The sequence below is a fragment of the Leishmania major genome, chromosome 15 (genome assembly GCF_000002725.2).
Source record: "Leishmania major strain Friedlin complete genome, chromosome 15".
NCBI classification, from domain to species: domain Eukaryota; phylum Euglenozoa; class Kinetoplastea; order Trypanosomatida; family Trypanosomatidae; genus Leishmania; species Leishmania major.
Window position 1 is genome coordinate 579,068 of NC_007256.2, and position 23,298 is coordinate 602,365.

At 59.4% G+C, this 23,298-nt stretch overlaps 8 protein-coding genes across 8 annotated transcripts; all 8 read right to left on the bottom strand.

Annotated features, from left to right (window-relative positions):
• Window positions 1-560: 560 nt before the first annotated feature.
• Window positions 561-3,587, bottom strand: LMJF_15_1420 (putative mismatch repair protein MSH3; the record flags this gene model as incomplete). Its single annotated transcript, XM_001682008.1, has 1 exon — window positions 561-3,587. The coding sequence occupies one exon, from the start codon at window positions 3,585-3,587 to the stop codon at window positions 561-563; it is 3,027 nt and encodes a 1,008-aa protein (XP_001682060.1).
• Window positions 3,588-5,644: 2,057 nt separating this feature from the next.
• Window positions 5,645-5,932, bottom strand: LMJF_15_1430 (conserved hypothetical protein; the record flags this gene model as incomplete). The annotated part of the gene is made up of 1 exon (XM_001682009.1): window positions 5,645-5,932. The coding sequence occupies one exon, from the start codon at window positions 5,930-5,932 to the stop codon at window positions 5,645-5,647; it is 288 nt and encodes a 95-aa protein (XP_001682061.1).
• A 1,273-nt stretch (window positions 5,933-7,205) lies between these two features.
• LMJF_15_1440 (putative glutaminyl-tRNA synthetase) lies at window positions 7,206-8,918 on the bottom strand (the record flags this gene model as incomplete). The annotated part of the gene is made up of 1 exon (XM_001682010.1): window positions 7,206-8,918. One exon carries the CDS (start codon window positions 8,916-8,918, stop codon window positions 7,206-7,208), a length of 1,713 nt encoding a protein of 570 aa, XP_001682062.1.
• A 1,650-nt stretch (window positions 8,919-10,568) lies between these two features.
• Window positions 10,569-11,450, bottom strand: LMJF_15_1450 (putative proliferative cell nuclear antigen (PCNA); the record flags this gene model as incomplete). The annotated part of the gene is made up of 1 exon (XM_001682011.1): window positions 10,569-11,450. The coding sequence occupies one exon, from the start codon at window positions 11,448-11,450 to the stop codon at window positions 10,569-10,571; it is 882 nt and encodes a 293-aa protein (XP_001682063.1).
• An 824-nt stretch (window positions 11,451-12,274) lies between these two features.
• LMJF_15_1460 (putative phosphomevalonate kinase protein) lies at window positions 12,275-13,654 on the bottom strand (the record flags this gene model as incomplete). The annotated part of the gene is made up of 1 exon (XM_001682012.1): window positions 12,275-13,654. The coding sequence occupies one exon, from the start codon at window positions 13,652-13,654 to the stop codon at window positions 12,275-12,277; it is 1,380 nt and encodes a 459-aa protein (XP_001682064.1).
• Window positions 13,655-14,829: 1,175 nt separating this feature from the next.
• LMJF_15_1465 (conserved hypothetical protein) lies at window positions 14,830-15,207 on the bottom strand (the record flags this gene model as incomplete). The annotated part of the gene is made up of 1 exon (XM_001682013.1): window positions 14,830-15,207. One exon carries the CDS (start codon window positions 15,205-15,207, stop codon window positions 14,830-14,832), a length of 378 nt encoding a protein of 125 aa, XP_001682065.1.
• A 1,470-nt stretch (window positions 15,208-16,677) lies between these two features.
• LMJF_15_1470 (putative ribosomal protein S6) lies at window positions 16,678-17,058 on the bottom strand (the record flags this gene model as incomplete). Its single annotated transcript, XM_001682014.1, has 1 exon — window positions 16,678-17,058. One exon carries the CDS (start codon window positions 17,056-17,058, stop codon window positions 16,678-16,680), a length of 381 nt encoding a protein of 126 aa, XP_001682066.1.
• Window positions 17,059-19,642: 2,584 nt separating this feature from the next.
• Window positions 19,643-22,465, bottom strand: LMJF_15_1480 (putative cAMP specific phosphodiesterase; the record flags this gene model as incomplete). Its single annotated transcript, XM_001682015.2, has 1 exon — window positions 19,643-22,465. One exon carries the CDS (start codon window positions 22,463-22,465, stop codon window positions 19,643-19,645), a length of 2,823 nt encoding a protein of 940 aa, XP_001682067.2.
• Between the last annotated feature and the right edge of the window lie 833 nt (window positions 22,466-23,298).

Sequence of the window (23,298 nt, forward strand, 5' to 3'; positions counted from 1 at the left end):
AAGCATCTCTTCCCTTCGCCACACACCTCTCTGTCGGTGCAAGGCACCGACGCGGCGCAGCGAAACGCAGGCGTCGGTGTGCCTTGTATGTCAGCTGTTCATGAGGGTTTTACGGCGGACGGGCGGCGCGTCGGACGCACTTCCACTGCGTGTTACGGCCATGTCAAAGTCGCGCCGTCCCGTAGCAAGGACTCTATCGCCACCACCACCACCATAGCAGCACACCACGCACACACTTCAGCTCCATATCAGGAGGTGCAAGCGGCGGCGAAGGTCGCGCTTGCCAGCTTGGGAGAGAGGGAAGGGTGAACAGAGGAGAGAGAGAGAGCGCTGCGAGGGCCATTGGCCAGCGCAGCAAGCGAAGGAATGACGCGGAAGTCGACCCGCCACTGTCACGACAGCCTCCTGGCCAGCCCTTCAAGTGCACGTGTGAGGGGGGAGAGAAGGGACAAGGGGGCTGCTCGCCGATACGAGTGAAGCTCCTGCCCAATATCTGCCACCCCAGAGAGGTGGGACCGTCGAGAAGTGGCGAGAGTCCCCATCGTGCACTTCGGATGGTATCACGCCGACAGAAAACGACGCACCTCGTAGAGGTCCTGCTTCACGCGATGCTGCTGCTCCGCCTCGGCGCTTAGGCGGCTGGCGGTGTCCGTCACCCCAGATGGCAGACCCGCTTCGCGGCCGATGGCTACACCGAAGCTCGACGGCGTGACGCCGCGGCACGGCTTGTAGGTGAAGACCAACGACGGCTTCATGCCATGGTCAGCGAGTGGACTTGGGTCCGACTCCTTGAAGCCCATGTAGTAGCACGTCACGTCGCGAGCGTCGTCGGCGTTCACCCGCCTCTCTTCCTTTTCTCCGCTGCCGGTGGTCCTCCGCGCCACGTAGGGATTACACAGATAGCAGTAGTGCGTCACGAACACGGTGGTAGCCCGACGGTCTAGCAAGTACTCCAGCGTCGCGGCGGCAACGGCAGCACCGTCGAAGCTGCTTGTGCCGCGCCCCAGCTCGTCCATCAGCACGAGCGAATGGGGCAGCTGCGGGGCGCGCAGGATGCGACTTGTCTCGTCCATCTCAGAGAGAAAGGTGGAGGCCCCTTCAAGGATGGAGTCGCTGGCGCCCATGCGGCAATATATGCCCTCGAACACCGGCAGCTCCGCTGCGTCGGCCGGCACGCCACAGCCCATTTGCGCCAGCACGACGAACGTACCCACCATGCGCATGAGAGCAGACTTGCCGCCCATATTTGGCCCCGTCAGCAGCCACGCCCCGCCGGCGCGCAGCTGCACATCGCAGCTGACGTAGCCGTGAGGGAGAAGCCGATCGAGGATGGGGTGGCGGCCCTGCCGAATGGTGAGCACCACGGGCGACGACGCCGACGTAGAAGACTGCCGCGCACACTCTGGTAGCGCCACGAGCGCTGGCATCACGTAACCCGGCTGCTGGGACACCAACGCCAGGGAGCGGAGAGCGTCCAGTGATGCAATGGCCTCCACTACGCCCGTCAGCACCTGCATCACTTCTGCGTCAGCGACGGTGTCACGCTGGTGCTGCCACCAAGCCGCGGTGGCCGCCAGCGACAGCCGCTCCGTCGCCGCCGTCAGGGCAATGTGCTGCTCTGTGATAATTGGCGTGTGGTATCGCACATTCGTCTTCGTGCGTGTCTGCACCACCCAATCCGACGGCACGCGCGCGCACTTGCAGGCCGGCACGTCGAGTAGAAAGGGAGTGCCGCAGACGGTGCGATACTCGAGCCCCGGCAAGCCTAGCACCTTTCGCGCTGCCTCCAGCTCCGCCTGCAGAGCAGCCTCCGCCTCCTGCCTGGCCTTCAGATGCGGCAGCAACGCGTCCGGCACGGCGCGACCGCCCTCCGTGAAGTACTCTAGCGGTGTCGTCGCGGTGGTGCGTAGCAATGCAGCTTGCCTCTCGAGCAGTCGCGCCACCGCAGGGCCATGTACACTCGCCAGCAGCTGAGTAAGAAGAGACGGCGGTCGGCTGCTGCTGAGGCCAGCATCGCCCTCCGTGCCGCACAGCTGCGCTGCGAGCACGGAAACACTTCTTACCATGCGCAGCAGGCGCACGAACTCTACAACCTGGCAGCGCTCAGCATACAGCTTGCTCACGACGGCTTCAATATCCCCCAGGCGCGCGCACTCGTGAAGCAGATCCTCGACTTGGCCGTCGTCTTTGCAGACCATGAGGTAGGCGAGTACTTCCTGCCGGGCGACAATGGAGGCGCGCTCGCACAGAGGTGCAGTAAGCCACCGGCGCAGACACCGTGACCCACACGGTGTGACGCTGTGGTCGAGCAGCCCGACCAAGGAGCCACGGAGCCCTACACTGCTATGAAAAACGTCCAACGCGCGCAGCGTCGGACCGGGAAGGTGTAGGCAGCGGAGCCGCGCGTCTGTGCTCGCGCCGTCGTGCGCTGGAAATGCCACCGCTGCCGCTCCTTCTTCGTTTTCGCGGAGCGCCTCTTCAGTTGAGCTTCGGCGCGCGCACAGCGACCGGTACACCTGGTCCAGCCTGTACGGCTTCAGATACGCCTCAATGGCAGCGTCGATGCTCTGCCCTGCGGCATAGACGTAGCCAGAGACGCTGACGTCCTTGCCATCCTCCTCCCCGTTCGCCGTCGGCCCGAAGTTAAGTGCCAGCCCCTGGCGCAGAGCCGTGGCGTATACCTCTGGCAGAGCCTTCAAAAAGCATGCTGTCGTGCGTTGCAGCGACACGTCGCGGCTGCCGCACGCTCTCGATGGGGACTCTACCGCCAGCACAATCACCTCGGCGATGTCGTACCGCTGCGTGACATCCTCCAGCTCGAGAGCGCCTCGAACGTCGAAGCGCAGGCACCGCTGCGTCACGAAGCTCACCAGCACCACCGACAGCGGCGGCCGCGCTGCTGTGGGTGCGTCGTCAGCGTCGTTGATGCCGCGCGTACCACCGCAGCGGCCGGCGTCTATGAAACACAGGAAGAGCTCCGACGCGCCTGCGTCTGGCGAAGGAGGCGCGTGCGGCGGTGGCCAGCTGAAGCCGTTGCCATCCCCCTCCTTGGCTTCTCCCGCTCCGGCGCAGCTCTCCTCTTCTGGGACTTTGGAGGCATCTCCGGGGCCGCAGCCGTTGCCACCGCCGCTAGTGACACGTTCCGTGGGGAGGAGGGTGCCGCGGCTATACAGCTGCGACACACTGCGGGTGAAGAGGCCGCACTTGAGCCCGTCCGCCGCCCGCATAGCCGCCGACTCCTGGTCAGCAAAGCCGACGTGGTACCCCATAGCCACAAGCCGGTGCACGTAGAGGTCCACGCGGGTGTACGGGAAACTGCTGTACTCGAAGGGTTGCCCTGGAATGCACATGATGCCGACGCGGCGGCTGACGGCGCGGCTGTCGGAGCCGTAGAATTTTACACGATAACCGCAAGCGACCATCAAGATCACATGCGGCGAAATGGATTCTTTCAGTGCCACTACCTGCTGCTCGAGTGGGGTCAGGCTAACGCCCTCAGTCTCCCCTTTTACAGCTGATCGACAGCATAAAACCTCGATGGCGTGCGCGACGTCCTCCTGATCATCCTGCCGTCCACGTTTGCTCATCGGTCTTTCGTCGTGAAGCACACAAAGTGCCCTTGCAGGTGCCAATGCCCGACTGTGTGCCAGAGGCGGCGGTGGGGAGGGGCAGAGAAAGGTGTGGGGCAGCTCAAGCGCGATGGTGAAGGTGGAGAAGACAGAGGCGAGCTGCGTGTCTTGGGCTCCGTCCTCGTCACGCTTCTTTGCTTGCTCTTGGGCCCCCAATGTTGGAAAAGTCACAGTGCGCTGCTGGGAACCGAGAAGTGTGTGTGTGTGTGTGTGTGTGTGCAGTTCACTCTTTGTGAGCGCGATGTCCGCACGCGTGTGTGAGAAGGCGAGGTAGGTGTGCGAGAGTCAGCGAGAGGGACATGGAGGAGCGGTAGAAGAGGGCAGCCCACGAGAGCGGGTTGAGAAGGGGAAGAGGTAGTGCATAGATGTATCCGTTACCGAGGGCCTGGCAGCTCAATGACGGGGCCACTGTGAGTCTGTCGGTCAGCCTGGTATTGGCCAAGACGTGGGGGATGTAAACGCAGAGCTACGCGAGGGAGGGAGAGGGGGTGGGGACGGGCAGGTGGCGGAGCTGCAAAGGTGAAGTACAGGTGCATCCACGCATAAAAGACGTCTCCTCTGCCCCCTTCCCCTTGCCGTTTTCGACACACGCACGCACAGGCACGCATTCGTCTATATGTGCACCGACATGCACACACCGATATATACATACATATATACATACATATGTATATACACGTATCCAAGGCCTATAGATATATACATATACGCCTATACGCAGGGACATAGTGAAGCAGGGGGAGGGGTGCACATTCACGCAGGAAAGGAGGTTCAACGATCAACGGCGTCGTTAGCGGAGGTGAGCGACAGGAGGTGGCGTGGCGGCAGCGGTGGCGGCCAAACGACGAGTGTGGCGGCACCGACTCACAATAAGCGAACACGCGTCCGGGCAAAGACGGGAAATTCTGATGAGGAAGAAGCATCGGAAGGACAGGCGCCGGATGCGCTCTGGGAAATAAGAAAGACGGAGGGTGGAGCTGCGAGCTCATCAGCGGCGCGCTGGCACTCACGTCACGAGATGAGTCCTCCCCTTCTTTCGCCGCCGTGAGAGAGGGGGGAGAGAACGTTTTACGCTGAGGCCATTGAGCGAGTCGGCATACTTGTCTCCATCGACCCGACTTCCGGGGTGATGTGTGTATTTGTGTGCGGTCGTGCCGCTTACACCGAGAGGGCCACACCGGTCGGAACCAAGTGCGCCCTCCATACAAGAGCAGACATACCCGCATATGCCTGTGCTTGTGCACAGGACGGGAGTGAGGAAACACCTTCGCTTCCACCTTCCTGTCTCACCGGGTGAATACATGAAGGAGTGGGGTGTGGCGGGGCTTACTGTGAGGGCACGGATAGCGGCAGCGACGAGGGAGGAGGGACCCGGAAGACGCACTGGCGATTGAGGTGCAGTTATCGCTCGCAGTGAGCAAGGGAATATAAGAACAACGCCTCCGTCGTCCCTCCCTCGCTCCCTCGGGTCTTGCCACAGGCGTATGCGCCCCGCGGAAGGCAAGCAAAAAGGATCCGCACACACACACACACACACACACACACGCGAAAAGCAAAACAATAAAGGAAAAACCTCCGCAGGGACCGGTGCACGCCGACTTGCTGGCGCAGGACGGAGAGCGGAGGAGGTGCGGAGGCAAGCAGGAGAGTTGGCCTTCGGCATTTCCACGTAAAAGGCACCCTTTCACCACCATCGAGCGGGTTCGGAGAAGAGGGGAGCCGCTCGCCGCGGAAAAAGAAGGCCACAAAAGGGAGCGTTAGACTGCAGATGATGACAACATGTGCGCTCACTTCCGCACGAAGATATTAACAACAGTAAGAAGCAGCGAGATACATGGACACGGGAAAGGGCACCAATAGCCTTCAAGAGGGCAGTGCACCGGTGTAAACGAGTTCGCGCGAGAGCGAGGGGAGGGCCGGAAACAGATGGTATCGCGACCGGCCCTCTTCCCCTGCCACGTCACCACCCCTTCCACCTACTTTCATCGCATGCGCGATGGACGCACACCTCTCCTTTAGGTTCGCATCACGTTGGCGAAGTTCTTCTTTTCTAGCAGGTACGCCTTGAACAACTTATCCACTACCAAGTGGTGCTTGAGATTGATGCGATGGTCCTCGGCAAGCATGTCCAGCAGCTCGTCGCTCACGCGTCCAACGGTGTTGGGCTGGACGTGCTCGCATGGCATGTCGTGCGCGGGTGTAAATCGATCCAGAGAGTGCGTCTGCTTCGCACGAGTGAGCGTGTGCGTCGGCTCACCACTGCTATTGGTGGGCTGTGCACTGTCCAGAGGCGTCAATGACATCTGCGTGAAGAGGCCGCGCTTGCTGTTGATATTTTTTTGGTTTTCCTCGGAGAGGACTCTGTGCAGGCAAGAGAGAGAGAGACGACAACGGAGTGCGTGTGGGGCGGAAGGGGGGGGGTGAGGAGGGGAATGTCTTCAGCGTGAAAACCAAGAAGAGCAGCGCATTTATGGGTCGATGCAGCAACGTCCGTCCCGCAGTAACAACGGCAGCCGCACGCCGAGGAAGAGGAAGAAGAAGAGAGAAGTGGAGAAGAGGTGGAGAGACGTGTGCACAGAGGGTATAGGGTGTGCCGTCAGGGTTTTCATTGCTTTCTCCGTTAGGTGCGGCTTCGCGCGGTAGAGGTGCTCTACATTTGCGGACAAGAGCAAGAACACAACGGCGGCAGAGGCTGGACACGCCGACGTACGGCACATGAGAGGGGGCGCTTTCGACGGGTAGCGCAACCGCGGACTGCCTGCTTCGTGGCTTACGTTATACATTGGTTGCTCACAGTGTGGCATACAACAACGCCAACGTAAAGTTAGTCGGCACACCTTCTTCGCTTGCGCATCAGCACCGACTGCGTCTCTTATCTCTCGTCGCTAATCTGTTAGCCTTGATCTTCTCCATTCCCGGTCAAGGGCATGAGCATGTGTGCTTGAGTAATGTGCGATTAGAATGGGTGGGCGAGTCGTGGTGGCATGCGTGGCGTTGACGGGCCAATGCTAGCAACAGGCCACGGAAAAGGAGGAGATCCAACACACCACACACACGTGAACAGCACGACCGTTCCCCCTCCCCACTCAGATCTCAGATGCTTGCCTTTCCAGTTTTCAGCTCCTTCTCCCCTGCCGAGTATGGTCAAATCGTGTCACACCGCACTCGCACTCATCTTGCTGGTGAGCCGGCAAGATGAGCGCAGGCAGGAAGGAGAGAGAGAAGGCGATATGGCCATGATGGCTGTGCGAGCCAGAGCACAAGAAAGAGAGGCACATATCTTGGAAGAGGCGGTAGGGAGGTGGTGGTGAGGGGGGGGGGAGACAGCTGGTACGATGGAGATGAGCCGCAGCCTTGCATACATCCGATTGTGTGTGTGTGTGTGTCACACCTGCTATTGCCGTGCAGCGCTGCAGACCAGAGCACCTCCACTGCGTGCGCTGTCCTTCTCCCTGTCCTCTGCGCCGCCTCCGCGGCCTTTCTGCAACAACACCGCGCGACAAAACAAAAGCTGATGAAGAAGAGAGGCGGGGCCACCCTCGGCCCGTATTTCTTGCTGCGTCGGTGCCGCTACTGCTACTTCCTCTTCGTAGGCACCGGCTCGCCAACGGTGGCCTTGCTTTTGTCCTCGCGCAGGCCCAGCACTCGGTTCATGACGAGGTGGTCGACCTTCGTATCAGGGTCGACGACGAAGTACCCGAAGCGTTCCACCTGGATCGACTCGAAGTGCTTGAAATTCTCGACGCCCTTCTCCGCGTACCCGTGCGACACCACCTCACTGTTCTCGTCGATGAACTTGAGAAACTCGGGATCGATGGCGGCACGGTCGTCCTTGAGGAGCGCGTTGTACAAGCGCACCTCCACCGGCGTACATGCCGTCGCACTCACCCAGGAGATATTTGTCTTCGGCTTGTCCTTGCGCTCGAAGTCGATGTCTACATGAATCACCATCGACTGTCCATTGGCGTCCACCTCGAAGCTCTTGCACACAACGTTGCCTGAGTACTTGAGGCCCACCACGCGTGGGCCAGGGGCGAGTCCGTAGAACTTGTTGTTGTTGTCTTCTGTGCGGAAGTCGCTGCGGTCGACGTAGAAGGTGTCCGTAAATGTCAAGGCGCGGCCACCGAGCTCAGGCTTGCGCGGATGGTTCGGGCACTCGAAGATTCGCTCGCCCTTCCAGTTGTCCACCACCACTTTGATTGGGTCAATCACCATCAGCCGGCGCTCGCAGCGCTCGTCGAGGTCCTCGCGCAGGGTGTTCTCCAGCATGCTGATCTGAATTACATTCATGGAGCGGGTGATACCAACCAGCTCGCAGAAGCGGTTAATGGCGGCCGGAGTGTACCCGCGGCGACGCATGCCGGCAAGGGTGAGCAGACGGGGGTCGTCAAACCCGCGGACAATGCCCTTGCGCACCAGCACGTTGATCTTACGCTTCGAGAGCAGCGAGCCCGTCACGTTCAGGCGGCTGAACTCCCACACGTGCGGACGCCACAGGTTGAGCTCGTTCAGCAGCCAGAAGTAGCTCTCGCGGCGCGTCTCGAACTCCAGCGTACACAGGCTGTAGTCGATGTCCTCGAGCGAGTCGATGAGGCAGTGGGTGAAGTCGTAGCTTGGGTAGATGCACCACTTGTCCTTGACGTGCGGGTGCTCGACGTACTTGACGCGGTACGCAATGAAGTCGCGCATGTTCGGGTTGTCGCTCTTCATATCGGCCTTCACGCGAAGCGTCGCCTCGCCCTCAGCGTAACGGCCCTGGCGCATGTGCTTGAAGAGGAGCAGATTCTCCTCGACGCTGCGGTTGCGCCACGGGCTGTCCTCGCGCTGCTCCCGCTGCTGCTTCAGCTCGTCTGGCGTGCTGTGATCGACGTAGGCCTTCCCATCCTTGATGAGCTGCACGGCGAAGGTGTGCAGCTGGTCGAAGTAGTCGGAGGAAAAGGTGACCCAGTCCGGTTTCCACCCCATCCAGTTCACCATCTCCATGATAGCATCAATGTAGACCTGATCCTCCGACTCGGGGTTCGTATCGTCGTAGCGCAGGTAGCACTTGCCACCGTGCGCGCGTGCGCTGCCGAAGTTGAGGTTCATGCTCTTGGCATGGCCAATGTGCAGGAAGCCATTTGGCTCCGGAGGAAAGCGAAAGTACGGCTTCCCGCCGGTGACCTTCTCGTGCGTCTCGAGCAGCTCGCGCGTGTTCCGGCACCCCGGGACGGGACGGCCGCTCTGCAGGATCGACAGGTCGCGCTTCGTCTCCATTTCTTTCACTTCCGCAGCTGCCGGTCCCGCCATCTTTGCCAAGCGCGGGCGGAATAGGCGGAACGTTGTTTTCGTGAGTGTCTCTTCGGGGGGGGGGTTACTCTGTGTACGTGGTGATGGGTGCGTGTGCAACAGATGACCCTGCTTTGTGCACGCTTGTCAGCGTGCAATGTCGAAACGAAAAACAGAGCGAGAGCGAGACGGGCACGCGTGCAAGAAGAACGCAAGTAAAGGGCGCCGGCGGCCGTGTACGAGGGAAGAGACGAAGGGGCAACATGTGTAGGTCACAACAATCCTTGGCGTTGCAGTGGCACACGCCATCTTCCGCTGGCGAGCATTGCACTACAACACACGCACAGAGGCAAGAAGAGCGCCTCCACGGACCGTCTCGCGGTCACCTTTCCTTGCCGCGGTGCATGGGGAGAAGGGGGAGGGACCGGCACTGCTGGCAGCTGACATCGAGAGGGTGCGATTGTGGTTCTTCTGTTTGAGCGCCGTAGTTGCGCGTGAGGTTAGATGATCACTTCCCCCCTCCCACTCATCGAAGACGTTGTCGAAGCGCGCTGCGGCACATGAACACCACGGTCAGAAACAGGAAGCGTGCAGAAACGGAAATAAAAGGATCGAGCCAACATCATCGCGCACGCCACACCTTCGTTCGTCCACTCCCTCTCTCTGTCTTGAGACGACCTCAAGCGCACACGCATCAGCCATGCACGCAGCAGAGACAAGGAAGAAGAAAAATCCCCTAAAACACGCGCCACACGTCACCGCTGTTGGAGGGGGGGGTGGAGGGCTCCACTTTCTCTGTAAGAACGCCTCTCTTTTCTTTAGTCAACTTCTATGCGTTGTGTGTGCACGCAGACAGGAAGCCAGCGAGCGAACGAAGGGGTGTGCGCACAGGCACACGTACATGCACACACCAGTATCGCATGCACGTTCCTACACAATTTAAAGGCATTAGTGCCCTTCCCCTGCCTCCGGTCTTCCCCCATGTCATTTCTGGCTGCTCGTCACTCCACGCGTCCGCTCTGCGCGTGTGCAACGTCAGCTGAAGGGTGTCGTCTCGTCCTGCACCTACCTCTCTTCGCACCTCTTAGCACCCCGTTGGGCATAAGAAGGGAGGGGGGAGGGGGCTTGTATTGCACACACCATCTCAAGGATGAACAAGCACCCGCCCCTCAGCGCCTTCTCCCGGTGGCGACACGCTCTGCCCGGCGGCCCCCTCCCGCGGAAGTGGACAGGAAGCCAAACAGAGCACAACAGTACACCAGTGGCAACGAGGCGTCATGGTGTGCCAGGTCTGCGTGTGAGAGAGAGAGGCGGTTTTCTATGTCTATGAAATTGAGGGAGGGGGAGGGAGGGTTCACGGAAGCGGTGGCCAATGAGGAGGGGTGGGAGGAGATGACCGCTGTGAGCATGCAGGATGAGGGAGACAAGACGCGCACGCACAGACAGACAGCCCGGTCGATGTATATATAAAAAAGAATCCAACGACGGCCACGAGCACTCGGCGTGAGGGCGGGACGCATGAGGAGCGTGTGGAGGAGGGGGAGGACGGTGCGTGTGGCAGCACCACGTCTTGATCACACACGCGCTACCGGGGAGGGGGAGGGGTGCCTTCATAGCACATGGCCCCCTCTCTCACCACTTCATTTTGCTACATCCATCCATACGTCGCTTTCACTCCGCATCGTCCACCTTGGGCGCCAGGTAATAGCGAAGATAACCGACGTTGTCGATGCCGTATTCCACCATGCAAGGACTGTCCTTGGCAAACTTGAGCGTGACGCGCTCGCTGAGCGTCGAGCCCTTGGCAAAGATGCCCATGAAGCGGAGCGCAAAAGAGAGCGTGATGGGCTCCTCCATCGCCACCTCGACCCCGATGGCGCCGTTGCCGCCCTCCGCCTTGTTGTACCGGCGAGAGATAGGCTCGTGCTCGTCCTCGTCCCGGGCCTCCGCCTTCACCTCTGATTTCACCTCCGACTTGGCGCTGCGATCCGACACGCCGGCGGCCTGAAGGAATGTGTAGCCCTGCCCAACATCGCCCGATGAGCTGAACTTCACGCCCTCCTTGCTGATGGCGATGGTGACAGTATCGCCGAAGACCTGCATATCGCGCACAATCTTCGCGAACTCGGCGGAGTTGAGTGTGACAGTGCTGCGGTAGTCCATCTCAGGAATGCCCATCGACTCCGCCTCGATTTCGAGCAGCTTCAGCTGGTACTCGCACTTGCGCGTCTTCTCCGGGTTCTCTGAGGTGAGGGTGACCACGTCCGAGTCATCGTCGTGACGCAGACTGAGGCTGTCGTTGCCGTCGACGATCTTCAGCACCTTGGAGAGGGAGGCAAGGTTGAGGCCAAGGATTATGTTGCGCTCGCACTGGTACTTGACAAAGCAGTCGTCACGCAGCAACATGTGCACGAGGGCGACGTGGCTGGAGTCCATGGCCTGAATGGACAGACCTCCCGGGTTGCAGTCGAAGTTCGCCTCATTCACCAACCCGTTGATGCACTCGACCAGGCGCTTCCACAGGCTGGCGTACTGGACCTGAGCCTCGAGCATGATCACGAAAAGTGGCGTAGAGGTGCTTGCGAGAAGATGACGTGCTATGCTGTACAGGGCGCAGGCGTATGTGTGTATGTGTGTGTGCAGACGGTACGCGTGTATGGGTGTATATGTGCGGCAGGCTGACGTGAGCGGTGGTGCCCATGACGATTGGCTCACGTTCGTGGACGGCGATGATGGCGGTGCCGACGCCGAGAAGGTGGTGGTGGTGGTGGTGGTGGTGGTGTGTGTGTGTGGGGGGGGGGCAGCCGTATGAAGGAACAACAAGCGAGGCAAGAGGCGGCGGATGCCGCACGTGATGCAGCCAGTGGCGCATGGGCAGATATGCACATGAAGCGAGACGAAGGTGGTGGCGGTGGTGGGGAGGTGAAAAGAGTCGCGCATGCGAAGAGCTCGAGATGACTCGATGCAGCAAGATGGGGCAACGAGAGGCTCGGGCGCCTTTGGGAGGTGGGGTGCCGGCACATCACCCTGCAAAACCACTTGTTGTTTAACTGCTGTTGTGGTGGCAAAGGCGGTAAAACCTGAGTGGTAATCGGCTTCCCGCGGCTGCACATGTACGTTATTACATAGCCTTCGCATACAGGTGCTTCCAGAGAGGCAGAGGTACAAACGATCAAAAGCACAGGTGAAACCGTCTTACAGCGGCACCGTGCAGGTCGTATGGTTGCTGACCGTGTGCTGTGCTGTACGCGGCATTCAGACAGACTGAGGGGGCGAGAGACAGGCCAAACTCTTGCTGTATCCAACTCTCTGCCGACGACAGCATGCCGCACAAACGTGTCGGTACAAAAACGCATTGATGTTCTGCTGCCTCGGCATCACGGTGGGGGCTGGATCAGCAGGCCGCTCGGGTCTTCGCGCACCAGGAGAGGGCAGACGTTCATTTTAGTGTAGTGCTCCCAAAAGGCCTCCACAGCAGCGGCGCATTCGTCGCCGAGCACGAGGGCGAACACAGCGTCGTAGCCGCCGGCGCCAGGGCATCCGACCGCGAACACACCCGGCAGAGTCGCCGTGTCGTCCAAGAGATCGGTCAGCTCTACCGGCTCCACCTTCACCTCCGCGGCCACGCCCATGTCCCGCAGGAGGGCACGGCTACGGGCTGCGAAGCGGGACGCCTCGACGATGCACTGCATCGACTCGCCGTCTGCCCTGAACAGCGGCAGCGAGGGCACCTGCTGGAGCGCTGCCATAGAAGCCGCGTAGACGTCCGGCTTCGCTGCCGCCTCGTCGATCATGCGACGCAGAGCGGCGATGTACGCCTCATTGTTGCGACGCAGCTGTTCCCAAAGGTTGTCTGGGGTGTCAGCGACAGACTTGCGCCACGCCATGATCTTTGCAACCATACCAGGAGTGCAGGAGCCGCCTTGGTGCACGTCTCCGAGGACCAGCTTCACTCCAGGCGGTAGGCGGAACGACTCGGGCGGCACCCACACCTCGTTCATGTCCACACACCGCCTCAGTGTCTCTACCTCGACCGAGCTCGGTGGCTGAGCGCTGGCCATCATCATCATCGATACGCGGCTCACAGGAAAGCGGCGGTAGGCGCATGTGCCGTAGACGGCGGTGTACACGTCGAAGCCGCTGCCGATCTTGCCCTGTGTGACGCTGTGAGCGATCTGGGCGATACGATGGACGTACTCGTGTGAGCACCCATCCGCGTTGAAATGGTGGCAAAGGCACGCCACGATGCTGGTGGTCATGGCCGCAGAAGACCCCAAGCCGGTCTTGGAGATGGCACCGACCAGCGGCAGGTGGGGTGGCAGGGAGCGCAGGTTGGCCACGTTCACGTCCTTCCCTTGACTCTCTAAATAGTTGCGTTGACTGTAAAAGTCATTGTCAGCCAGAAGCTCTACCCAAATCTCGCCATCGGTGCTGCTGCCCAGCGACTGGGCGGCCGCCACAGAGTACAGGACAGCGTTGAAGATAAACGGGCTCCCCGGCCCCTCCGTCTGCTTCACCGCGACGGTGCCGGGCGCTGACGTATTGGCGACGAAGCAGAATGACTGACGGAACTGCGGCGACCTCATGTGGATAGTCGTTTTCCCCGAAGCGCCGGTCGTTGTGGGCTCCGCCTTGACGATGCGCGTCGTGAAGCGCGCGTTCACGCCGATCGAGATACCGACATTGGCCGGGGTGCACGACTCCACAATAAGGTAGCTACCAAGGATGAGAACCTTGCCGGGTGCTGACGCCTCCATTGCCAATACGTTTTTGTGAGCCGGAAGTGGGGGGAAGGGGGAGAGGGAGAGAAAGGATGTCAGACAAGAGGGGCGTCACGAGCGAGGAGCCGGGGGAGGCTGCGGCAGTGGTTAACTGTGGAAGACACTTGTTCAGACAAACAATCATGCGTACATACAGAGAAAGAGAGAGGGCAGAAGATGGTGGCAGGCGAGCACAAGGTATAGGATGTGCGGCGTGTGTCCGTGTCTGTAAGGCGGGCGAGTGTGAGTGTCACACCACGGGAGATGGGGAGAGAAAGAGAGAGATGGGGAGGGAGAGAGGGAGGAAGGGAGGGGAGGGAGGACACACACAGACAAGCAAAAGGCGATGACGGATACAAATGTGCTCGGGGGGGGGGAGGCAGAGGGGAGACAGAAAATGAACTCTGCGCAAACCTACACAGACGCACGCACATACACAGAAGAAGGCAGAAGGAGAGGGGAAGAGAGAGTCAAGGTGCTTCATCGTGGTAAGGATCATGGCAGGATGTAGTGCCTGGGCTCAGCTGCGCTGCATTCGGTGATAGACGTGACAGGCTCTATCAAGTATCGCGGTGCATATTGCCGTTTGCAGCAGGCGGCGGCCCAGGGACCGCGAATCAGCGATGTCCCTGTCCCACAGCAGGAGGAGAGGAGTGGCACAAGGACAGAGGAAGGAGATGAGGAGTGTCTTCGAAGCTGCAGTGAGGCAAGCGTGCGCGAGAAGGCAGAAACACCACAGCAGAAGAGGGATTCTAGAACAAAGAGCCGAGACACATAAGCCGTGTGGTGTCGCCGGGGTCCCTACAGCAGAAGAGGCGCTGTGTAAGTCTTACTACTCAAACGCGGGGGGGGGCGCCACCAAGGCACTGGTCGGAACCCACACACAAGAATCCAAACACTTACAGACGCACATCAACGTGCTCAACATCTCAGACTTCGCCATCCCTCCGGTACCAAGGGAAGACGAAGACGGGGAAGAGAAAAAACAGACGGCAACGCATCGATGTACGGCAACGGCCCCGTTCTGCGCGCAAGCGCAGACACGCAACGCAGTCGGATTATGGATCAGCGATGAAGGCATCAGAGCGAGAGAGAGATGGAGAACGTGATAGGGGAGGATTGAGGGGTTCGCTTCCTTCTCCGCCCCGCCATGGATCCCGCCTCTTCCCCGTTCAATGCTTGGATTCGAGCTCCTTGAGCAGGGCCGGGTCCACAACAACAGCACGCTTCTTGCGGCGTGCAGCGGCCATTTCCTCCCCCGTCGGCGGCTCGGCCACCACCACAGCCTCGCCGTTCTCTTGCACGACACCGCCCTCGACGTTGATCTGGTGAAGGCGGTAGAGGTAGTAGGAGGCGCACAAAGCAAACGTCCCGGCGCAGAAGAGCACGACCAGGAAGAAGACATACCCGCTTCGGCTCGTGCAGCACCACGAGGCGCAGTCTACGATACGGGGGTTCAGCAAGGTGCACATGCCGCTCGCCATGCAGGGCTCCCGTGCGCACTCGGCGCGCAGAGAGGCGTAGCCGCTGCACTTGGCTGTGCAAGACATGCTACCTGTGTGTGTGTGTGTGTGTGTGTGTGTGTATGTGTGGCGCAGTTGGGTGAGTGGCTTCGATGCGGCGAATCAAAACTGAGCGAGATCGAGAGCGCGCGCGTGTTGCTAGGGGCGTGGGACAGCCGCGTATTCAAGAGGGCCGCATACACGCGCGGATGCAGACACGACGACAGGCACTGCGAAGCCCTCCGTGGCTGTAAACGAAAGGACACAGAGAAGTCGACAGAGGCGGAAAATAGTGTGAGGAGGGAGAGCAATGTGCGTGTGAGAGCTGCACACACAAAACAAAAGCATGGGCATATCAACGCGGTGAGACAGCGAAACAGATCTGGTATGTGTGAGAAGCGTGTGTGGCGCCTCACAAAAGGGGAGCAACCTCTCGACCACCTTCCCCTCTCTCCGCTTCTACCGGTGGATGCAGCACTGGAAATACAGCGCTGAGAATAGCAACAATGGCACCCGGTCGCGCAGAGGTGGCGAGAAGTGGGAAAGAGAGACGCTCTTGTGGAAGGATAAGGGCACGCATCATCCGTCTCCCGCCTGTCTACATCCTGTAGAGTCCATCCTTCAGTGTCGGCGAAGCCAACATGTGCCACGGCTGCGCCAACAGACCTCCGTGAGTCAAGCACACGAAGAGAGAAACCGCTTCTCCGGAGGACCAATTCGGCTGGCGGTTAGCCTGGTTCGCCTGCCCACACTGCGCGCCCTCACTTTTAAACGGGTTTCTTATACCGATTAATCTTCACTCACAATTACAGAGAAGGAAAAGACGCTTCATGGCTGCGTAACTGTGCGCTTACACACACGCAAGACTTCCCATTCGCGTGCCGATCAAGGAATCTTCGCATTCTTCCTTACAGAACCACAGGAATGGCGGGAGAGAGAGGGAAGGGGGGGGGGCTTCGAGTGCACCAGGCGACGCAGAATGCCCCGATTGCCGACAGAGACACACAGTGGTAGACGAGAGCCATCAGCAGCAGCGAAAACGTGAGGCGTATAGGAGACAGCGTGCCGTCACCAAAGCGAAGGGAAAGGGAGTGGAGGCCTCTCTTCTGATTCAGCTTTTGCGGCTGCATAGCGGTGTGCATGTTTCTGCCGCTGCCGCTGCTGTCCCTCCCACTCTCCCGTTTCGCTACTCGAGCGAAGAATCCCAGAAGACAGCGTCCCTTTATCGCTCTCTCACTTTAACAAGCGAAAACAGCAACAACAAAGGAATGTCGCTATAGCGCTTCTTCGATCAAACTGCACCACAGGATTTCTGCCGCCGCCACCGCCGCTGCTGCAGCTCTCTCACAGGAATGGCGACATGCACGCCGCGCAGCCCCGCATGTTGGTCATCCTCGTTCACCAGGAGGCGCTGTCACACGGCAGTCTTAGCTCGAGTGCAAACAACAAAGAGAACAGAAACACAGGGAACACGCAAATACAAAAAAAAATTACAAACAGAAAGCAAGGAAAAACACCTCAGAGCAAGCGCTCGATCTCGAGCTTCACTGCCTGCACCTTCGCCGCAACAGGGCTGTTCTCGCCCTGAAGGATGGCTAGCGCCACGACATTGCGAGACACCTGCGACGCGCGGCCAAGCGCCGTCTTGGACGGCACGAAGACGTACGGGACGTTCTTGTCTTCGCACAAGAGGGGGAGGTGCAGGAGAATCTCAATCGGGTTCGTGTCACCCGCCAACACTATCAGGTCCGCAATACCGCGGTTCAAGGCCTTGGTGGCCTCGTTGGCACCTTTCTTCACCATCTTGGCATTGCTCGCCTCCTGCACGAGATCGAGGATGGTCTGGCTGAGGCGGTCCGTCGAAAGAGGGAAGGCCTTCTCGCTGATTTCTCCAGTCATTTCTCGTGTTGGGGGAGGGTTGTAAAAGGGTGGTAGTCCTGTCAAAAGAGTTGTAGTGATGGAAGTGCACTTGTGTACGTGTGTATGCCTAACCTGTTATTGCTGAAGCGAGGAGCGGGGCATATGTATGTCGGCGTGTGGGAGATGGGTGAGGTGCCAAACGGCCGCGTGCACGAGCACGTGCAAGTTTCCCAGGGTGTCGAAGTGGGGCAGGACGTGGCGAGAGGAGGGAGAAGGGCGCACCGACAGGTCGTGGCAAGTGTCGAAGAGAAGGTGTCGCAGAGCAGGGGAAGAGGAGGGGGAGGATCAGTAAAGTATGATGAGGTGGAGCACGTGCGTGGAACACAGGCGAATCAAGGGAGAGGTACACGAGGATGAACACATCTGGATAGAAGTCGCCGACAGAGCAGTCGTCCTGTGGGGTGCCTTAAAGACGCTACTTAGCACTGCTTTCAGCACCGCACGAGGTGTTCGTCATCTCATGTTTTGTCTTCTCCCATGCGTGGTGTGTCTACGCCCTCTCACCGCGCGTGGCCCGCCGCAGACGTGAAGGGGGAGAGGTGCTGCCGCAGCCAAGCACACCGGGGAGCAACTCAGAAACAATCTGGTTCACTCTAACACGGCTTCTTTGGCGGCGGTCATGGCGAGGGAACGAGTCTCCGGGCGTACCGCAGTGTGTGCGGTACCGTCCTACTTTTCTTTCGCTTTGGCTCGTGGTGTAACGTACCCGCCTCTTTCCTCTTCTGTTGGTGAGCGGCACCTTCTCCAGTTCCGCTCGCTCGCTCTCTCTCTCTCTGTCGCTCTCCTTCCGCGCACACAGCTTGGTTTGGATTGCATCGACTTCGCACAAAAGCACGGACAGCTACACGTGGGAAGAGGGACGGAGAGAAGGTGCGGGAGGTGGAAGGGGGGGGGGCCACGCCGGCGTCCTATCATACGCGGAAGCACGAAGAAGTGCAATCCAATCGTAAAAGAGAAAAAGGAAGACAAAAATCGGGAGAGAGAAGAGAAGCGACGTCACATGGGGTTCGGGGAGGAGGAAGACGGAGGTGAGCCCTAGGGGGGGGCTTGAGTTGTACATCGGGTCGGGGATGCCGAGAAAGTGGCGACAGACAGGAAACCGTAACGGGAAAAGAGAGACAAGAGCGCGAGACGGGGACGACGAAGAGCAAGAGAACCACTTGGAACCCAGGCTCAGCATTGAGCATATAGTACGCGAACAGATGGGAGTGGTGTGTGTGTGGGGGGGGGGGAGATAGGGGGGGGGGAGTGGAACAGAGCCGCGAAGTCGTAGAACAAGAGAGGCGCACTGACAGCGGGAGGGTAACAGCGAGCAGAGACGAAAAGAAGCACAGAGCGTGCGCCATCGCCAAGAGAAAAGAACGCACACGCTCGATGCCTGCCTTGTGCCAACGGGAGAGAGAAGGTGAAACATACAGAGAATGTGGGAGACAGACGCGGTGGCAAGCGCAGGACATCCAGCGTTGTGCTGAGAAGAACACGTACTTCGAACATCCTACAGGCCATTTACCCAACAGGAGCACCGTCCACCACACAATAGACACTCCATCGCCTACACTGGTGGCGGGAGAGATAGGTATAGGGGAGGGTGAGACAGATCTAAATCCAAGACGTTTCTGCGGCGTTTTCCCAGTGTTCCAGCATCGGCCTCAGCCACATCGCACCGCCCTCCTGTCGTTTCGTGCGAGAAGCGGGAGGGGGACGAAATCAAGAGAAGAGGGGGGGGAAGAGAAATTGAAGAAGGAGGAAGAAACAAAGTACAGCACACTCGGAATGGGAGTGGGCGAGGGGGAGGGAGGGCTTGGTGAATGGCCGAGATACAATAATCGATTTTATTGGCATATATATGGGTATCTGAGTCTGTGCACAAGCGTACCAATCTCTGACTTCTTCACTTACAGACACCGGCATACACACGTGGCTGGTGCATCCGATTACACCGACAGGAAACAGAGGCAAGGGATAAATACGAGCAAGCGCACAGTGCAGAGGACCAACCAAAGCGACAAGAGAACCAACCAAAAACGAAACGAAAACGAGAGAGGCGAGAGGGGGTAGTCTCCGAATGCGTGTGGCCTGCCGGGGGGTGGGGTGGGCCGGACGCCGACACCGCCAGTGCCTCTTCACGCACACGTACGCACGAGCATGGGGCCACGGAAGAAGGGGGCCGAGTGGCGGTGCAGCGAGGCGACAGCAGCAGCAACACAGAGAGAAGAAGCAGAAGAGTTGTACAGACAAAAAAAAAACAGACAGCAGTCTCTTAACCTTTGCGATTGAACATCCAATGGGTAGCATAGAAGCAACACATGAGAACAAGCTCCAACGCACAGACGCTTAGCATTGTAGCCACACACCCCAACAACACTGCAACATTCCCCCTTCCAGCGCCCGCATTGCACCGCTGCTCGAAACCTGCTGCTCATCCATGACACAAGCGTTCGCCTAGATAAGCACAGCCGCCAACGTCAACACAGCGCCTGCACTTACCAGACACTTTCCGCACCAGGAGCAACGGCACCACCGCGCGCTATTACGGCATCAACGATACCACGGGACCGACGCCTTAAACAATCGAGGATCGGATGGAGTCGCGGCGGCCATCCAGGATCTCTTGCCACTTTGCGCGGTTGGAGTTTACCGTGTCCACACACCACTGCATTCCATGAAATAGGTTGCCCACAATATCCCGGAAGAACTTGCCAGCTACGAAGTCGATGAAGCCAATCTGCCCACGCGCCAGCTCGTTGTTCTTCGACCGGTCAAACATCGGCAGCACCTCCACGCCCTTCTCCTTCTCCATGTCACCCTGACGGTAGAACTCCTCCGTCACAGCCATCGCCCACATGCGCGACGTCTCGAACGGTTTCGTCACATTCGACACGTCACCGGCCTTGATCAGCGTTTCCATCACCAGGCGACGAGATTCCTGATCGTTAGAGTCGTAGCCGGCCTTCGCCATATCATCGAAAACCCTCGACAAGTCCCCGTGGCGAGCCATATCAGTGGCCAGCACGCAATCGATCAGCGCGCGGTACGCATACGCAACGTCCTGCCCGCTCAGCCCCTCGAACACGTCCGCGGCGGGGTCGGACAGAATCTCGATGGCGAGGCTGCAGTGGTGCACCTCCAGCACGGAGTTGTTCCCGCTCGCGCTGGAGAGGATGCCTAGCGGCGAGTCCGTCTTCAGGTAGAAGCTGTTGTTCACGCCCATGTGGTCAAGATCGTGCACCAGTGCCGTCACGAGCAGCACGTAGCACTCCAGCTCTGTCAGGAGCTCCGACGCCTTGCCTGTGTACAAGTACGTGTGCAGCGTCTGGCACACGTCCACGACGTGGTAGAAGTTGTGGTACGGCACTCGGCGGTACCTGCGGCGGCACTGCAAGATGAAGTTCAGCAGTGTCTGCTCACGGCAGCCAAACTTCTCGGGTAGACCACTGTTCCATAGCAGGTTATACACAACACCGGCAGCCGCATCCATCGGCTCGCTGTACTTCTCGCGCACTTCAAACAGGTTGAAGTCCGGTGAAGTGAAGTCATATGCGCCCCCGAAGTCGATCGACATCACTGCCTCACGCTCCTCCGGCGTCACCGCGATCACCTTCGCACTCTTCGGAGCACGCTGCGCTGTAATGCTGTTGCGCTGCAGGCTCAAGGTCATCGCCTCACGACCTGCGTTCACCGCGAACTCCAGCAGATGGCTGTTGTTGATCGAGATGCCCGCAAACAGCGAGAACACTTTAAACGTCTCTTGATCAGTGGGTGTAAAGCAGGTCACGCTACCGTCGTCGCCGAGCTTGTTGACGAGCTGCACCACGGCAAGCACCTCGCCATTCAGCGTAATCGGCTCGCACAGGATGGACTGTGTGCGGTAGCCCAGCTGCCGGTCCACAGCGCTGTTGAAGCGCGAGTCAGCGTACGCGTCCATGATATTCTCGCCAACGCCGGACTCGGCAACAGTGCCGGCAATGCCTTGCCCGCAGGGAAACCGGATCTCGTTCGCGCTGTCCGCCATCTTACTGTACAGCTCATTGCGCTCCTTATCCAGCAGAAACATCGATGACCTGTCCGCGTTCAGCAGCTTCTTCGCGCCGTGCAGCACGTGCCGCACAATGCTGTCCACATCGCGGATGTCCGTATTCGACAGCAGCGCCACAACGTCCAGGATCGCGTCGCTCTTCTTCTTCTCCTTCAGCAGCGTCTCGTTGATGCGGCAGTTGCGCAGCGACGCCGCAGCGAACATCGAGAACGTCTCGAACAGCTCCTCGTCGCGCCGTCCAAACACGCGCGGAAGCCGCTGCCCGCTCTGTGTCACCATGTCCAGCTTGTTGATCAGCTGCGCAACGGCAACGATCGTGCCCTCGAACGCGATCGGCAGACACAAGATCGTGCGCGTGTGGTAGCCAGTCACCTTGTCCACGGACCGGTGGAACCGGTCGTCCTCGTACGCGTTCGGGATGTTCACCACGGCGCCAGATTCCGCAACGTGACCTGCGATGCCCGTCCCCGCAGGCAGCACCACAACGTTGCCGTCCTCGAAGTGCGCCTCCAGGCTGCCGTCCGCTTTCACCAGGAAGATGCTACACCGGTCGCTCTCCGTCAGCGTCTTTGCCGTGTTGATGATGGACTGCACCAGCACCGACTCCTCCAACGTGTCTCGAGCAAGCCGTGTCGCCATGCCCACCATGGCCTCGATCTTATTTGCTTCCCTCTTTCTGATGGAGATGTTGATGCTGTTTCGAACGGCAACGGTGACGCACCGGAGCAGAAGCTGAGCACAGGTAGCCTTGTCCCTTGGGATGCAGGCACCCGGCACCTCCACGCAGCCAACGAGCTCGGACCGAAACCAGAGGGGGATGTATAGGGTGTTGGCAATCGTCAGCATGTTGCGCGCTTGCGCGCACTTGCCCAAGGGCGTGACGTCGTCGATAAGGGCGGCAACACCGTTGACAGGGTCCCATAGGAGATTGTCGTTTGCGATCACCATGTACGTGCGGACATTACGCGAGCAAGTCACGGCTGAAATGCGCTCATTAATCGCCGCAAACAATACTGTTGGCTCCTTGGTGTTGTCGCAGCACTCCTCCACAAACGCGACAATGTCGTTCTGTGGGTTGTGCGGCACGTCGGTTGCATCGTCAAGAATGCTCAGGAAGTCCTTCGTGGTCTGGTCGGGTGAAGCCGCGCTATTCGCAGCCGGCTCTTGCGCGGTATCAGGGAACTCGGTGCGCAGGGCTTGAATCGCCTTCAGCTCTGTGGAGGAGAAGGATGTACCAGTCCGACGGTAGCGCGCCAGAATCGACTGGCAGAGTGCAACCGCCTCACATAGGTGATTGGAGCCGGCTGCGCCGCAATACGGCGCATCGGGGGAAAAGACCGCTGAATGCATCGCTGTACGGCGTCACTGCCAGTTGATAACAAATCGAAGACAGCGGCCAATACGAGCCGAAAAACAAGAGTGAACAAACGAACAACAAAGAGGCCGCGTGGCGTTTGCGTGTATGGGGCTCGCTTGTGTGTGTGTGTGTGTGTGTGTGTGTGTGTGTGTGTCTGACTGTGTGTGTATGTGTGTCGCTGTGGAGAGCGGCGACAGGAGCAACAGAGCGGAAGAGACAATGACGGGTCCCGTGTGCAGCCGTGCACGCATGCGCGTTTGTGTCCCCCGAATGATCCAGTGCAGCTGCACCTCACACCGCCTTTTGAAGAACCTCAAATGCTGGTTAAGCTCCTTGGGTGCCGATGGTGGCTTCCCTTTGATGATGGCCAGTGAGCGCGTGTGGAGCTGGAGAAGCGAGAGGCGCACTGACAGCGTTCAGTAGTTGGTAGGCGAGAAAGGCAGGAAGAAGTGGGGCAGGACAGGACATCCGTAATGATACATGATGGCGAGGCATACAGGGAGAGAAAGAAACGGCAGCGGAAAAGGAGAACGCGCACCGTTTCTTCACGGAGAAGATCGAGCCGTAACGTTCAACTTGGGCGGCTATCCTCCACGTACCACACGCCCGCTCTTCGCGCATTCAGTAGCAGATCCGTCATCTCAGCCCTTCGCCTCTCCCTCCCTCTTCGCTTGGTGGCACCATACTGACACGTGATGTCCCCGCGTCTCGCCAGCCGCGCCAGCGGGGTACTGTTGTGGCCGGCAGCTGCTCTGACGTGTTTCGACAATGAGTCACACGAGCGCACCCGCAGCACAATCGTGAAGGGATGTGCAGAAAACGACGT